The sequence below is a fragment of the Calypte anna genome, chromosome 6 (genome assembly GCF_003957555.1).
Source record: "Calypte anna isolate BGI_N300 chromosome 6, bCalAnn1_v1.p, whole genome shotgun sequence".
In the NCBI taxonomy this organism is placed as follows: domain Eukaryota; kingdom Metazoa; phylum Chordata; class Aves; order Apodiformes; family Trochilidae; genus Calypte; species Calypte anna.
This window is the reverse complement of record NC_044252.1, coordinates 20566058-20583928: the sequence shown is the minus strand read 5'-3', so window position 1 is coordinate 20583928 and position 17871 is coordinate 20566058. Positions and strand designations below refer to the sequence as shown.

The 17871-nt window shown below is 36.7% G+C and overlaps 1 protein-coding gene across 1 annotated transcript in view; it reads left to right on the top strand.

Moving 5' to 3' along the window:
- The window catches only part of LOC103535886 (adhesion G protein-coupled receptor A3), a 250606-nt gene that overhangs the window by 38366 nt on the left and 194369 nt on the right, over positions 1-17871 (top strand). Inside the window, exon 2 of the mRNA XM_030453634.1 lies at positions 139-210. Coding sequence (XP_030309494.1) covers positions 139-210 — 72 coding nt within the window. The remainder of the gene's footprint in view (positions 1-138; positions 211-17871) is intronic.

The window sequence follows — 17871 nt, the reverse complement described above, 5'->3', positions numbered from 1 at the left end:
CTGTTATGATGGGAAAATGCAAATGAAGCAGAGAATTTTGTGATTATTATTTTACACAGCCATCATTAATGGTAATTGCATATTTTTCATCAGTGGAATTATCATGTTCCATTAACCATGTTCTTTCCTGACTTACAGGATTCTGAGTAACAACAAGATCCTATGGTTGAAGAATGGCTCTTTCTTTGGACTGAGATCCCTGGAGAGACTGTAAGTAACTGATGAGCCTCATTCCACCTTCAATTAAAAAGTCTTTATATTTTAAATGTAAAAACAAACATCAGATAATAAAGTTGAGATGTTCTGAACTCTATTGGAGGGTTTCTAGGCAGTCATCAAGTTAAGAAACAGCATAAAAATGAGTGAAGGGGAATGGACTTGGAAAACACAGAAAAGCTCAATTTGGAACTAAAATAAACATCCAGTCAAAGACTTGTACTACACTATGTACACTATCACAGTGAAGACTGCTATATGTAACAGTAACACTAATATACCTGCATATAGTTTAGGTAATTTAACTCAGTGGTTTCCAATGCTTCCATTTTAATTCTATTTTTAATTCTATTCTAAATTTAAATATATTCTAAAGAAATTTGACAGCATTTATCACTGAAGCAGACAATGACATTGATAGAGCTACGTGACTGTATTTCTAGTCAGTATTTTGAGGGAGTAAGAAGAGCTCAGGAGCAACTGATGAGTTGGGAAGAAAACATTCAGAAGTTTCAAGTGAACAAATAAGCAGTAACAGCTATACTGTAGTAACACTGCTTTCTGTATATATAGGTCACTCATTTGAGAATATTCATGTGAGCAAGTCTTAAAGGCTTCAATTTATGTCTCTAAGCAACTTCTTTGCCAGTGCATCTAAAATGAGTAATTATATTGTGTCTCTTAAAACATCTGCTGCAGCTTAAGCTCGATTATTTTTATATTGCTTTGTAAGAATACCTTCATTATATAGAACTGTTGATATGAAGTAGTTGTTACATTTTTGGATCCATGAATGTATTATATATTGTATGAATATTTCCATATACAAAAAACCCTATACTAAAACCAACTTTTGTTAATATTTTACTATATATGTGTGCGATGTGCTTGCTCTTTATAGTTGTCTAATAAGGTGGGTAAGTATATGATACTGAGAACTGAATATTCTAACTGCACCTTGGAGGGTTCAGGTAAAGCTAATGGTTCAGGTAAACCTAACGGAACAGTTATGTAAAGGGTGTGTAAAAGTTACTGTTTTCTCTGCATAGATTTGTAGATGTAAAAAGTACTTCTTTAATATTGGCAATATTAAATGGTATGGAATGAAGAGTAGTTGTGTATTATTTACTAACTGGTTAATCTTAGCTGTAACAATGATATGACATTTATAAAGTTTGCAAATATTAGACAAAAAAAATTAGGATAGAGGATAGGATTGAAAATTTATTGCAAGAAGGGAAATTAGTAAATTAAATCCTAATGTACTGCAAGTAAAGCTTTAGTGTTTAGAAATAGAGGAAGGTATTTTCCTTGGGTTTTTTTTTTTTATTTTTTACAGCTTAATTTACTTTGGGGAATGATACTGAGCATGTACATTATCAGTTTTCTAGTTAGAGAAATAATTCAACCTGAAAAGACATTGCAAATGGTATTGACAGAAGACAAAAAAAAGCCTTAGCTGGGTAACCTCAAGTGTCATCACTATCTAAACCTTCTTAATTTTATTATATCTATTTTTCAGAACATTGCAGACAAAATGAGTATCATCTCCTGTATATAATGCTATTTGGCCATGGCATTAATAAAAATCTGTAAGTGGTCATTGAAGCAAAGACTAGAATTCCGGTGATGACATTCTTATCAGACTCATGCTGTGTTTCTTTTTCTCTCACCTCAAACACTTCTCAATATCTGCAAAGTCCAAGGTTCAGCTGGGTGGGAACAGCTGGAATAGCCTACTAGGAGGTGGGTGTGAATGAAGGACATCTGACTGAGTGCTCCTGTGCCACAAAGGTTTCCTCTGCTTTGCCTTTTCCATACAAGCTAATTCTGAGTGGTACTTCAGGTACTTAAAATGGAGAACCATGACATCAACTGCTGTCAATGTTCATGGCTTATCAAAATGGACCAGTACAGACCTTTATTCCTTGCCTGAAAGGGGAGGTAGAGAATCAAAGCAAGTACAGTAGCAGGAAAATGCATCTTACTTTAGGATAATGTTAAGTTGTAAGGTGCTTAGAAATTTGGGTATGCTGGAGGTAATGATTACTTGTTTAATTTGGCATTGTGCTCCTTGTGGTCCTGTTCAGAACAAAAAATTAGTAATGTGAATGCCATAGGGAAAAGAATCATGTGTATCTATAATTCTCCTGTGGTTACCATGAGATCATGAGCCAGAAGAGTGTTAACTTACATGAAGAATGAAATAGTTTAATGCCAGACTTCAGAACTGTAGAGGAGAAGTAAATTTTAAGTGGAACTGAGTGACTTGGTTGTTCTGGCTCTCCCCCATCCTGCAGTGCTCAAAAACTTTTTTGATCAGAGAATGGCTTGAAGCCCAACTCCAGTAAGTGAGGGACAACTTTCCCCGTATTATTTTATTTTATTATATTATTTTATTGTGCATGTCACAACAGGAACTGGATTACAGAAGTGTCAGTCCTTCCAAGTACTGGTATTTCGCAACACCATGTTACAAAAGTGAGGGACCTCACAGAGTAGTTGTCTAAAACTGGGACTCTTCATTTTATCCACCTTTATATAAACAAACCAAGAAATATAAGTCGTTTGCTCCTTATCTCTCCATTCTAAGACTGAGACAGAGTTGATTCCGCCCAAAGTAAAAGGATTGTAGAACTCTTTGTGTTATGTATGAAATGCAATGTTGTTTTTTTTTCCAAAATTGGTTTGGTTTTGTTTCTGCATACTTCCCAGAAAACTGCATATATTTTTTTTTAACCATAGCATCAGAATCACAAAATTTCTATTTGAGATGTCTTAAATTGTGTTACTGCAGTAGGAGATCTGATACTGGGTTTTTAGGGGACACAACCCTCCATCCAGGTTTTTCATATGCTTTGTATGTTTCATAACATAGAAGAAAGGCAAAGTGGGCTTTCAAAGCAATGAAATGGTGAGATAGTCTTGTCAATTAAGTCTCAGCAATCCAGAAGCTCTCATTTAGTTAAAATAGTGATTTGGAAGTTCTGGACAATTGAAAAATTACGTCTATATGATTTGATGGTATAGTTATTCCATAAATTGGAACAATATATTCAGTAGAAAAATCTGTGACTTATAGTTAGATTATTATTATTATTATTATTATTTTTAAATTGTTATTTGTTTATTTTTAACTTATGGACAGTGGAGTTAACCATTGCTGTTACCTGAGGAATCACGAGGTAGTGTAGATTGCCAAGTCAAAAGCAGATATTTGGTATCATGGCAGTGTATGGTATGGAGCCTGGCCCAAAGGCATTGATGTCTCTGAGCAGTGTGTAGCAAAGTAATATTAGAAACAGTTTATAATTAGAAACAGTTGTGGAAGGTCTTTTTATGCTTGAGAATATTTGACCAGCCATGATGTTAATAGGGACAAGGACTAAAGTTGTTGGGCCAGGTGCTCCAGATCAATTTCAAGATCTAGACTAAAAATCTAAATCTTAGGCTCTCATCCTGATGTCAGCTGGCACAAAACTGTGTGTGTCTGACCTAGTATCCACACTACTATTTTTCCCACCCTCCACAGCAATCAGTGCATCAAAGCTGCCTGGATGAAGCCTGTCCCTGTCTGCCCTCATGTTATCTCTAACAGGGAGCAGTCTATTGTGGGTGCTTCACTGCTGTGGCCTTCCTGGTGCTTAGTGGGGTTGATCTTGCACTTGGCATTTTCTGAAGTGCATGAAGTCTCTCTCTCTCTGTTTTATTGCCAATGTGCTTTTTCATTAAGTTTACAGGGGCAAAGTTTACTGAGACTGCTGCTCCTTTGTCTCCTGTGGCTGAAACTCTTTAACAGGTTCAGAAGTTATTTGGAGGAAACCAGCAAATTAAAATAAACAAACATACAGAAACAGTCCCTGATTGCATAAGCACTGTTTCCTTGGGAAATCAGGATGAAAGATCACTAAGCAAGATCACACGTTTTTCACAGTGGACCCAGAAGAAAGTCATACCAGGCACGAATGCTTCAACAGTGACTGTTTCACAGAATCTTTGTTACATTTTCCCAACATTCTTGGAAAAGTTTTTAGGCAAAATAATACGGAAGTATTTGTGAGAGTTTAGCATTGAATTTATTTTTTGCTTTTGTTTTTTTTTACTTGAATGGATCAGTCTTACTTGACCAGGTCTCACTTGAATTGTGAATACTTTTGTGAAGTGTTGCTGTGTCATAAAGGTATCAAAAGTGGCAGTGCTATGCAGTCACATGTTGTCCTCAGTTATTATTAGATAATATTCCATAAAAGCTACTTTCAGTAGATTTCAGTATGACATTCTACAACTATATATTGTGCTGTGCAGCTGAAGTAATAGCACATTAACTTAGGGGAATGAAAGGTCAGAAAAGGTAAGTAAAACAAATTAGACAATAGAAAAAAAATTGTTAAGCATCTGTTATAAAAAATATGGTATTTAGATGTTCTTAAGCAAAAAATCAAGTCATGAAAGGGTAAAATACAAAGGTTTTACATTTTGACATACTTATGTGCTTCTTTAAATATGTAATTTAAGTTCTCTGAGTTACTGAATTACTCCATTTCTTTTCCTGCCTATACTTCCGAAATGTGCATCTGCACACACATGCACATGTGTGAAGAAACATCTGTGTTCTTCTTAAGCACTGGGAAGGACTGGAAATATGCCTAAAGAAATTGCTAAACAAGTTTTTCAGCACATATGCATGACATTTTTAAAGTCGGAAAATTAAATTTTAAATTATGTGGGGTTGTAAAAATAGGAAAATACTAGTTGTTCTAAACTAATGATATTTCAGACTGACAGGTAGGAGACAATTGCACAACTTTTTTTTTTTGCTTTTTATTTTTCCACAAAGAGCTTGCATATAAAGGAGTGTGTCCCTAATTTCATACAAGTGCTTTTAACAGAAAATAAATTAATAATCTTGGAGACCTAAAATAACTAAATTAATCTCAAATGCCATTTATCTGTGTCTAGAGCAACTCTGTGATGTTTTTCAGGGAAAGGGCAATTTTAAAACCTGTTTCTTAGATCCGTCTGTTGGTGTTAAGTACTCATGGCATGATTGAAACTGTTCATGTTTATCTTGTGGTTTTTTTTTTACTCAGAGTATTATGGAGGTGGGAAAATACATACAAGTTCTTTTCCAGCATCTAAGGTTTTCTTGCCATTTTTACCTTCAAATCCCACATGGATTTAGGAAATTGTCTAGACCTAGTTGATAATGATAACAAACAATTTATTTGTTTAAATTCATCTGAAATATTCCCAAAACACAAGTGCTCCAACCATTATTTCCCCTTGACTAGTAACATGTCTGGGAATCCTGGGGAAATCTAAGCCATTTTTCATATTAAATTTCTATCTGTGTTGGCTTGTTGTAATCGTTCACAAAGAACTCATTATGTTGCATTACTTTTTGAAGTGGCTGAGCATATTGTAGTAGGTGAGAAAGGATGGGAATAGTCATGGGGAATAATTTTTCTTATTGATCAAGTATCTGTACTTTGTCCACATACTCTAAACTAGAATGAAAACAATTTTTATTCCTCTTGGTGCTTAATGAACATGGAGTTGCCCTTTCAACTTCAGTGTCAGATTGAGATTTTCTTTCTAATTACAATTATGATAGTGTTTGCATGAAGGAGGATAGTTGCCTTGGTCACATCAAGAGGCAGCTAATACAGCTGGCAGTTTTTAATTGATGTTAAATGTTCTTGCCTATGGTATATTGATCACTAATGAAATTATAAATGCTAAGTTAAGAAAGGAAAGCTCTGACAATTAATGAATTACTGAAGTTGGTGAGCAAGCTGCTCCTGGCCAGCAGGGACACTCTCACCTTTCTCAGGCTGCACCTGCTTAGGTGAGGAGCTCATCCCAATGTGTATTCCTGGGGGTCTGTCCCTGGGTCCCACCTCTCTGCTTGCCCAGGCTCTGTGTCCCAGAGCTGGGAAGCCAGGCTGAGGATGAGGGGGCCCCTTGACTGGGCAGAGCACTCACATTTCACTTCCCAGGGCATTGGGCAGCCCTGAGTACAAGATGTGTGTATTCAACCTGCCCCTCATGTTTGGTCCCACACTGGTGGAACACAGCTCAGCCAATTTTTTTTATATTTTTTTTAGAGTGGTGATCAATGGTGAGGACTCCAGCTGGAGACCTGTGATTAGTGGAGTCCCCCAAGGATCAATGCTGGGTCTAGTCCTGTTTAGCATCTTTATCAGTGACCTCAGTGATGGGATAGAGTGTCTTCTCAGCAAGTTTGCTGATGACACAAAGCTGGGAGGACTGGCTGACACCCCAGAAGGCTGTGCTGCCATTCAGATGGACCTAGACAGGCTGGAGAGTTGGTCAGGGAAAATAGTAATTACAATAAGGAGAAGTGTTGAGTCTTGCTTCTGGGTAGGAACAACACCAAGATCTAGTACGCATTGGGGAATGAGCTGCTGGAGAGCAGTATAGGTGAAAGGGACCTGGAGGTGCTGGTGAATGGATGGAAGGACGACCATGAGCCAGCAATGTGCTCTTGTGGCCAAGAAGGCCAATGGCATCGTCAGGTGCATTAGATGGAGCGTGGTTAGTAGGTAGAGAGAGGTTCTCTTCCCTCTCTACTCTGCCCTGCCGAGGCCACTTCTGGAATATTGTGTCCAGTTCTGGGCCCCTCAGTTCAAGAAGGACAGGGAACTGCTTGAAAGAGTCCAGTGCAGAGCAACCAAGATGATTACGGGAGCAGAGCATCTCCCTTATGAGGAAAGGCTGAGGGAGCTGGGTCTGTTCAGCTTGGAGAAGAGGATACTGAGAGGTGACCTCCTTAATATTTATAAATATGTAGAGAGAGAGAGCCAGGAGGATGGTGCCAGGCTCTTCTCAGTTATGCCCAATGATAGGACAAGAAGCAATTGATATAAACTTGAGCGTAGAAGTTTCCATATAAACACGAGGAGAATTTTTTTTACTATGAGGGTGACAGAGCACTGGAACAGGCTGCCAGGGGGGTTGTGGAGTCTCCTCCTCTGGAGACATTCAAAACCTGCCTGGACCATTCTTGTGTGACCTCCTGTAAGTGACCCTTCTCTGGCAGGGATTGGACTAGATGATCTTTCGAGGTCCCTTCCAACCACTATCTTTCTGTGGTTCTGTGAGTCTGTCAAGTTAAGGAACCCATTCTTCCAGAGACAAACAACAAATACCAGGTTTGAAGAGTTGGACATACTCAGAAAATTAACAGCTTTACAAATACAGAGAGAGGGGAAGAGAGAAAGCTGTGAATATACGTCAGGCAGCAAACACATTAGAAAGAGGAAAGAAAATATTTATCCATATAGCAATTATTTATCACCTGAAATTAGAATAGATTTATGTGAAATAACTATTTTTAAGGCTCATAGTAGAGCATGGAGAAAGTCAATTTCTACCAAGAAAGTTAGTGGTAAGCTGGTAAATTGGGCTGTATTTTTCAGAACTTAATACACAAAGATGCTTAGCCTTCTGATTTTTTTCATTGTTCAGGAATGTGATTCTCAAGTATGGAAAGGTATTTTCATCTGAGCTTGCACTAGCCCAGTAAAACATGGATTAGGACCAGATTCCCTACTCATCCTGGGGCTCCTTCTGCATGTACCACTGCCAAACTTGCTTTGTGGCAGTAACATCCGAGGTGCTCTGTGATTTTTCTTCCTCTGGGGCCTGATCCTCTGTCATTGTAGTAATTTTGGTCACATAATTCACTAACACCAATGTCATGATTATTCTGATACATCCAGAAGATAGAGATGTCCATTTAAATGACTGTGTTCTTTAAATATCTAACTTCATATATCTGTCATTGAAGTTTGTAATGTTTAAATGAATTACTGCTAAATATTTAAACTCATGTGAAAAAAAGTAGTTTTTCCATAATATCTATTTAGTTCCTTAAAATCCAATTTCTATTAAATCATTTTAATATGTTATAATTTTAATGGCATGGATTAGTGAGATTGGTATAAGTCGGATATCAAACTGATAGGAGATGCAAAAATAATCCTTGTAGCTCTAGAATATGTTCGGTTCCTCACTTTGAAAACTTCTCTTTTAGCGTCAAATGTGGATTCCTCATTAACATTTAAAACATCTGAATTACATTTTGTAAATGATGCAAAAATACAAATTTATTTATTACAAATAAAATGTAATGTTCTAATGAGAAGGAGTTCCCCTATCATCTTACTTAGCTAACATTATTTTATTCATAATGGATAAATTTCCAACTGACTTTAAGTTGAACAACCTTATTGCTTGACAGCATTTATTTATTTACAAATTTATTTTGTCGTCATCTGATCCTGAAATACGCTATGTTTTAGGCATTGCATGCAATTAAATATGAAGGTTTTTTTAGGTATTCCGTCTTTTACTTAAAGGTAATTAATATGTCTTAATCATAAAGGTTTTTTGTGTAAATAGGGAATTTCACACGTTGTAAACAAAGCATAACAGCCAGGTAATACAGTACTTAGATATTAATGTTAAAAGAATCTTTTGAAAGAAGAAAATCTTTGGAAAAAAGAGACTTTTATTTAAGACAAATGGTTAGAAATCAGGGACCCTCTTCTTTCAAATTTGGCCATAATTTTTTATTCAATTTTTATCACATTACTTGATCTTTCTCTAGCTCTCTCTGTTTTTCATCTGTGAAACAGTTTTGCTTGCCTGGTGTCTCCTAATCCAGTAATACCTGAGGATCTCAATGCATCCAGAGAGCAAAAACATTGTAAGAAAATGTATGTTGATGTTTATTACCGATTATACATTTCTACTTTATATAGATAGAGTAATTCTAGCCTGTGAAGCAGGCTTAGTGGGCACAAATACATGAGCTCAGACAAATGATACTGATGCTTACTTGCTGTATTTTGTGCAGCTCTGCATGTCACAAAAATTAAGTTCTTAGACAAGTTTAGTAGCAAACATAAACCTTGCCTTTTATAAGCAGTGAAGAGGCAGGTTCTATAGCAGAAAATTGTCCTGTATCAAAAATATTTTAGCTTTGACTACAAGAGCTGAAGCAACTGTTAGTAAATCTCATGGTGCAAATCCAAGCACGTTTATGCTAAATTGCACGTGGTGTGTTTGGATGGAGAGGACTCTCAAACCTGTCATCTTTGATGACAAGGATTTTTTAGTGACAAGGCTGAGGTAGTGCTTGAACTATACTTGAGAGGATGGTGAGAAGTGCTAGCAGGGCTGAAGGGGCCATGTCTGAGGTCATCCTCGTGTTGTCTTCTTGATAGATATTTCAGATTCAGGTTTAGTCTAGGCATAAATTTGGTCTGTTCTTCCAGTAATGTAGTACTATGTAATCAAGCATCACAGGGAAAATACAAATAAGATGGATCCACATATAGGACAGTTTTGCTAGCATACTGTCATTAAAAGTAGATGGAATCTTGCTAGCAAATAGGTCTACTTAAAAAACTTTTTTGTTTGTTTTAATGAATGGAAATCAGCTGTAGCTGTTCAACTGCAAGTATTTTGTTTTCTGTGAACATTATTAAATTAGAAATATGCCAAGCAAGCATTAATGTAATGAACCAAATCCTGACTCAGGACTAGGAATTTGCAGGACTGATACTCCCCTTCTCTTAGTTCTGTCATTGCAATATGTGTATTTTCTGGGTTCATTGTTCTACATATAAGATGAGAGAGATCCACATGTACCCTGACTACTGTAGCTTGTCAAAAATACCAGGTGCCTGGTGATGTAAGCGGCAACAGCAGACCTGAAGGATCATTTGAAAACAGCATAGAAAAAAAAAAACTGGACTTGGAAAACTCACAGTGGATCCTCACGTAGAAATAAAGGAGTGCAGGGTGAAATGTGTTTCAAAATAAATCTTGTTTGGTTGCAGGCAGTATTTTAATGAATCACACAGAGGAGGATAAATAATTTGCAGCTGTTGCATAGAAATTCTGAGAAACCCAGGGAAGGAGAAATAGAGTCAGGAGCACTGTCACAAGCCAAACTCAGTTAGAAAAATTGCCCTTTCATTTTAATTCTGTGATCCTTCATGGATCTCTTGATTGCATCCCATGTCTACACAATAAGTTACTCATTTAGTAATGCAAAAGCTGAATATGTACCTTTTTTTTTTTATGCCTCGCCCCCAAAAAACCCAACCCCAAACCAAGCTAGCAACAAACTTCCCCAGACTCTCAATATTCCACAACCTATTGTGTCCTCATGTGTAATATCAAAGACAGATTTAGCATTATATCAGGAATTATAAAACTTTTATTCTTAATATGACTGTCAGAAATAGCAGAACTGGAGATTAAAAAGAAAATTACATTACTCTCTAATAGAACTATGTACTGTAAGTCTTACAAGCATGAAGTAACTATCAAAGCCCTTGTAATGCAGTCTGACAGGAAGATAATGTATTTTTTTCTTCTAGTTGTTTGTTATTTACCAGCACAAAGTCACAATACATACTATTAGACATCACATACTTCATATTTTAGAGGATAAGCAACAGGAAAATACGCTGCATGTCTACTTGTGTAGAGCTGCTACACTGTAATGTGTTATAGAAAATTTAAAAAGTAGCAGAAATTCTAAAATCTGAGATATTTCCTTTTGGAAAGTTCTGTTTAAAAATAGCAGTAATCAACTCTGAAAAACAGTTTAGTAAAATTAGTCCCATAGTTTTAGTGCAAGAGTCCAAAACCAAGTTTGTTTTCCATCTTTTCTTTCTACCTTAATCCTGTTTTTTGACTTGTTCTTTTTTCTGGTTCTTGTGGTACTTTTTTCCCTCTGATAGAAACAGCATGGGCTACCAGGCCATGTCTTTGCTCCTAATTCCATGCTTCATAATAAAACATAGGACTTGCCAGCAGTGCATTCCCTCGCAGGCGTTTCTCATTGGCGTGAAAGGCATTTATACCATTCTGAATGTGCTGCTGAGATTACATTCCTCCAGTTCTGGTGTGAAGCTGTGTTTTCAGCTTGGGCATGAAGTTGCTAACTGCTGGTATGTATGTGGTATAGTAATGATACTTAAGATGTCAGTGGTTTGCCAGGTTGCATTGCTATACTTTTGAGTGTTACTATTTGCATTTTTTTCCCCTGACAAAACAGATTTCTGTTGGAAATGCTAGCATGACAAAATACAAATGTTTTGTGGTGACACTAATTTCAGGAAAGTCTTTATCTTAGATAACAGTATTTAATTTCAGCTCTTTGTATTCACATAATAGAGAGTCTTCGTGAAACAATAAAGTGGAACTGTACCCCTTGAGGACTGATGTAAGCTGTACGTCTTTTTTATAAAGAAATGACAAATGAGTAGGAGAAGTAGGAAAAACAGAAATACAAATAAGGGCAGCCTGGATGAAGTGACAGAGCAGCTCACTGGGAGGCAAGCTGATAAAATTTGTTTTAGTTGGTCAATAACTGAGCTAATCTTGTGAAGGGAGCTGTGAGGCAAGTTAATAGCAAAGTCTTTGTGTTCAGTATTTTGTGATTTTGATCCCTCATATATAGGCTATTGAAGGAATAATCTTTTCAAATGAACAACAGCAACAAAATATTTCTTGTATTCCTGTGCAGTGTGGTCTTTAGTATGATTATTGTTAAGAAGACCCATGTTTGGCTCATCTGGTAGTGTCCATACACAAATTATAAGAGACCAAGTTCTGAATAGACACGCAGAATTGTGGTAGTAAAAGTAAGTAACTCTTATTCAAAAGTCAGTATCAGAAATAAAAATCCAAACTATGTCCTGTCCTTCCAAGAGAGTTTTTTGGAACCCAGTGGTATCTTTTTTTATGTCTCTATCTCTTCACTTGAAATCAATTGACCGACATTTCTCATTTCCTTTCCTATGAAAAAAAAAATAATTTAAATGTAAGTTTTGACCTTGACAGGCTGAAGAGGTGGGCTCATGCAAATTGCATGAAGTTCATCAAGGCCAAGTGCAAAGTTCTGCACCTGGGTCGAGACAATCCCATGCACAAATATGGGTTGCAAGGACAAAGGATTGAGGGCAGCCCTGAGAAGGACTTAGGGGTGATGGTAGACCAGAATCTCAACATGAACTATCAATGTATGCTTGCAGCCCAGAATGCCAACTGGGTCCTTGGCTGCATCAAAAGAGGCACTGACAGCTGGTTGAGGAGGGTAGGGCTTTTTGCATGAGTGTTTAGTGGGAGAATGAGGGAGAATGGTTTAAAACTTGAAGAGGAGAAATTTAGGTTAGACATGAGGAGGAAATTCTTTACTGTGAGAGTGACAAGGCTCTGGAACAGGTTGCCTCGGGAAGTTGTGGCTGCTCCCTTCCTGGAAGAGTTCAAGGCCAGGTTGGATGGGGTCTTTAACAAGATGATCTAGTGGGAAGTGTCCCTGTCCATGCAGGGGTGTTGGAACTAGATGATATGTAAGGTCCCTTCCAATCCAAACTATCCTAAGTTACTCTCTTCCAAAAGGTCATGTCTGTAGGCTGTTCTGTGAGGTCTCTGATGAAAACATGCTAATTTCTCATTGATATCATGCTGGTCTGTTCCTCCTCTAAGAGTTCGCAATGACCCTGGGAGTTTGTTGCCCTCAAATTTCTAGGGATGGCCACAGAAAGCATAGCTTTTTCTCTGACACTTCTACTTCACCAGTAATCTCTGAGAGGGGAGAAAAAAAAAATAAAAAAGAAAAGGAGAATTGAAAAGAAATAGAACGAAGGGCTATATTTTATGCCAGTTTAGTGTAAAGAAAAAAAATCCCCAAAATGATCTGTCTGAAGTAGTAAGAAAAGCTGATGTAATATAACAGCTGTGGGCAGTTTTTCTCCCCACTTCTTAATATAGACAGAATTGATTAGTTGGGTGTCGTATAGCGCTGCGTGTGTCAAGTAGGTACAAAATGGTTGTTCTCACGAGAAAATTGCATGCAGACTTAGCACATGATAAGCTGTCTTGTGTTAACACAAATTGACTCATTCTTGAAATGGAAAGTGATTGGGAGAGCTATAGTGGATGTTTGTATAGTCTGAGCTATGCATATATTCTGTGAAAAAAGAATTACAAAATTCCTCTATGCTCTACTTTAGAAAGTGTTTTGCTGAGGAGAATACAAAGAGCAATGTTGTGCTGTAATGAAAATGTATATTTTTATTTGCTTGTGAACTAGAAAGAATAAAATAAAATTGTTCTGTGTGATGACAGTGAGCTTCGTCTTCTAGGAATAAGCAGATTGAGTTAAAAATAAGCCACTTGAGTTAGCATAATGCAAGAAACTTGTAAAAGAATAAATAAAATGTTTTTATCATGCCTCTATAACCCAATAATGGCTTGAATCTCTTAGAAAAAATATGAAAGATGCTAAATTAGGAAAAAGTATTTTATTGGTAGGTACTTGAAAAAACCAAATATATTAAAAAGCATGCCCTATCAGCCAGAACTGTAACACTTTTGTTATAATGCTGTAATTAAGGCCTAACAAAAGCAACCTCTACAGCTAATGTACGTTCCTCAGACAAATGGTCCATTTTTTATTTTCATTACTTGTTCTCTCAATTTTTTTAATGTCTAATGCACATGTTTGTTTCTTAATGCAAAGTAAGTTAATACTTTTTAAAAGACCTTGAAGACACGCTTTTCAGCTGAAATGGGAATTTGAAGTACATTGTGTTCAGAACAAAACAGTGTTCTCTGTACTGAGTCTGCAGCTAAGATGAGAATTTGATAGTTTTTTTCCCCTCTGTACCCCATTAATTGCTTTTAAGTATTTCTGACAATTGCAAGTGCCTCACAAGGGACAGTTCTCATTTGAATGAAGTGTGAGTACTATATTAAGCTTTCCTACTGTACAGTTATGTGAACTCTACAAAAATATTTAGGAATGTAGGACCAGAATGGGTTGCAGCCAGGCTGAGTTTCCAGGGATAAAAAGAAAATTTGTTCAACTCTCCCTCTCATCATGCACACCAGAAAGTAGGCACTCCATTAATTGCTCTCCAGCACTCCATTATGAACACTGAAACTTCAGTTCAAAATAATGTTCCTAAAAATCATAATGGGTCAGAGAAGAAGAAACTGTAATGTGTCACAGGATTTCTTTTATTAAATTTTTAATTTTTCTTTTTACGTGCTTTTGCCACCATAACCAATAAATTCTTAACAGTCCAGATCTGTGGTTACTTAACCATGAGTGTGCCAGCAGGGTTCACCAACACAGACACCTGAACATTTTTCAGTAGTGGACCAGTTCTGGTTGCCAGTGTAAAATATCCAACATTCTCTTGGCCTTTGTTACTGAAAAGGGAGGAGCAGGGGAAGCTCATGAAGCCACCTTCTGCATCGAGAAAGAAATAATACAATGATGCTGTTTCTTGCAGGCGCAAGGAGAGGATTCAGCACTGAATAAGAAAAAAATCATGTCACAATCCGCAATTTTTCACTCTAGTAAGCTCTGTCCAGGCATGAACCTCCTCTATAACAGTTTCAAACTGCATTTTGGAAAAATAATTAAATGACTGCTCTAAATCTTTATTTCTGTAGCAGCTAAACTTATAAAAATTTCTGCTTCTTCTGACCTGTGGGATAATAGTACTCATAGCCTATTTTTATCCTTATGATTTTATAGTACTGTTATCTTTAACTTAAACTAATTGATTTATCTTTGTAGGATTCACCATTTATAAACAATTGTGTGGTACTCACTCTCCTAGTCTAAGCAAGCCTCAGCATCATGAATATAACCATGAAATGTATATATGCTTAAAAAAGCATTTATGGGCACAAAGCCTGAAATGCAGCTAAAAGTAAGAGTATTCATTGCAAAGTTTTATTTTTTGTGTAAAGACAGTGTGCTGTTTTTGTAGTGTAAAGAACAGATTTGAATCCACTTCACTGAATACTCAGGTAAGTACCATTTCAGCTTCAAAAGTGAAAAACTCTCATACAGCTGAATACTAGGACAACCTCTCATGAAGCATCTATATGTAGTAAATAATCTTGGGAGATTCACTGGGACTTTAGGCAATCTGAATAAAACTGTTTTCTCTGCTTAATTGACCAAGCTGTCACTTAGAGAAGTCCAGTGAAACTTCAAAGCTTCTTGCTGATGACATTGAATTGATTCCTACTTTTCTTCCTGTTTTTATTTCTGTTATTGTCTGTATTTTCAGATTGTGTGCTGGTATTCCTGGATGGGTTAGGAATGTGTTTGAGGTTTTTTTTTTGCTTTCTCTTGAACTGAGAATCCGGTAAATTGATCTTATTATACCTTTTGTTAAAGGCCTTTTCCCAATTTCCTTGCATTCAGGTATATGAATAGTGCTCTGTGATTATTGCTTTGTAGATACTTCGTGTAAATCAAATCCCTTTTCTTCAGAATCAAACAAGATATTTCACTTATTTTTCCCTATTGACTATATTATTGCACTGCAGCTGCTCCCTAGTTTCATATACCTATCTACTCATATAATTCAGATTCTGTCTTACCCTAAGAGAAGAAAATTCATCTCAGCGAATAGCTCAGACATAATTTTTTTATTTAGCCATTTCATACTTTTCTACTTGCCTTGTTCTAATTTATGTTAAGCAGTGACAAAGAAAGGAAAAACATTTAATGAAAGTGGAAAAATGTTATCATAAAATCCTAAATAGTTGCAGAAGGGTGAAGGAAACACATGGAACATGGGAAGTCACCTAAGTGTTTGGAAGGGATTAGCAACAGCAAGTCTTGGGCAGGGTCTTTATGCAGGCTTGCTTCTTTTGTTCATACTGTAAGAAAATTTCTGGTCTTCACACCTCTGTGGTGAGTTATTGTGCTAATGGATCCAAGTGTCCTAAAGTATTGCTTTTACATTTTGGCTCTCCCCTTTGAAAATTCTCCAGAGTTCTCAGTTTTTAGGTGACATATTCATTTACTAGACCTGTGATTTCAGTAGCATCATTAGAAAAATAATTCTGTCATTGCATTTGTGTTCTTATATCATTCTCTTTGCTTATTCTTACTGTCTTGAAGCAGCCTACCAAGAGAGTTCCTTTGTTTTTGCATGTAGAATTCTATACCTGTATAATTATTTAAACAGTGCCATAGGTGTGCATGAAGTTCTATATTCTTACATACTTTTGGCTCATTTAGCCCACAAGTCCGGTGAAACACTTTCATGTGACAATTCCTCAAGAAAAGAATTAATTCTCATATAAGTGAGCTAAGCCAAATTTCATTTCCTCAGCCTGTCTAATGTCTCTCAGTAGCCTTTCTGGCTTTCCACACCTCTGTGTTATCCTGGTGCTGTTCCCTAATGCTCCGCTCTTTTTCTCAGGAGCAGCCCATGTTTCTTCAGAAAACATATCTGGCATGCTGCTGAGCAGCCGTTTCATTAGCAATCGTTGTAGGAAAACAGGTGTGGGCTGGGAAGTAAAACTCTGGTTGATATTTACAAAGAATGTAGAACCATAACTTATGAGGGATGCATACTGGCCACATGAAGTTGAGCACATGCCAGCAACCAGAACGTGAACTCTTCAGAACTCTGGGCTCATGCCAACATCTGCAAAAACCTGTATAGGCATGTCATGGTTACTGCTATTGCTTCAGGTTTGGTAAGATGCTAACACATGGTATGCCACACTTTCTTTTCCTAAATGAAGTTGGACAATTAATTTCTTTAAATTCTTTGTGCCTTAGTAAAGTTGAGGTTCAGTGGACTAAAGCTCTAGCATTTTTAATGAACTGGAGAGCATCAGTGGTGCACTATTTATTTATTTCAATGCTTGCATGTTTCAGTGGTTGCAAATCTGTTGCTTTAGTGTACATTGTTAAAGTCATTGGTGGTACACTGTGAAGAAGTCCCATTGATTGCCCAGTTTTTCTGGTAAGTTACTCATATATAAAAGCAGGTGTGGGTACTGTTTGCATTAACTGGGTTTAGACAAAGCTTAAAACTTATGAAATAGCTGGGAAGGGCAAACTGTGTGTACACCTCTTTGTGACCCACAAATAAATTTCCTTGAAATGTAGAAAATTTTCTGAAACAAAATCTTTTTCTGATGACCTATGTAAGTCACTGTGTAGTTCAACAACATTTAAATGATGTATGGGAGGCATGAAAAACAAACCCTAATGAAGTGCAGTGAGCCAGTGAAAAGCAGATAGGATCATGCAATATATTATCAGTCTTGCAGAATGACTGAAAAAGTTTTTATGCTGGCTTACAGATTTTACTGACAAGCTTTAGCAGTGGGCTAATGCAAAAAGAGTAATCTGTGAGAGCAGCTGCTGACTTTCCTTCTTATATCCACAAGCTGAACTAAAACTAGAAGTAATACTTCTCTTGATTCAATATTGAGAAAGAGCCGAACAGCTTTTATCAATCTTGATCTTGGGAAGAATCCTCTTATATAAAACAATATTTTGGCAGTATTAGCTCTAGCATCTAAGTCAAAGTTCTGACATTAAGAGTAGCATGAATTACCATTAATTTCTAACTTAGAGCTACACATGAGGGTACTATTTACATCAGTTGCCAAGATAAATTCAGTTTAGCTAAGGATGAACTGATAGACCAGAACAGTACTGCCAGTTTGGCAATATTTGTTCTAAATTCAGTTACTTTTCATTTCCCATTGAAACTTCAAGGCCCTCTGTGAGACAGCATGAGCATGGATTGAAATAAATTTTAAAAAAGGGAA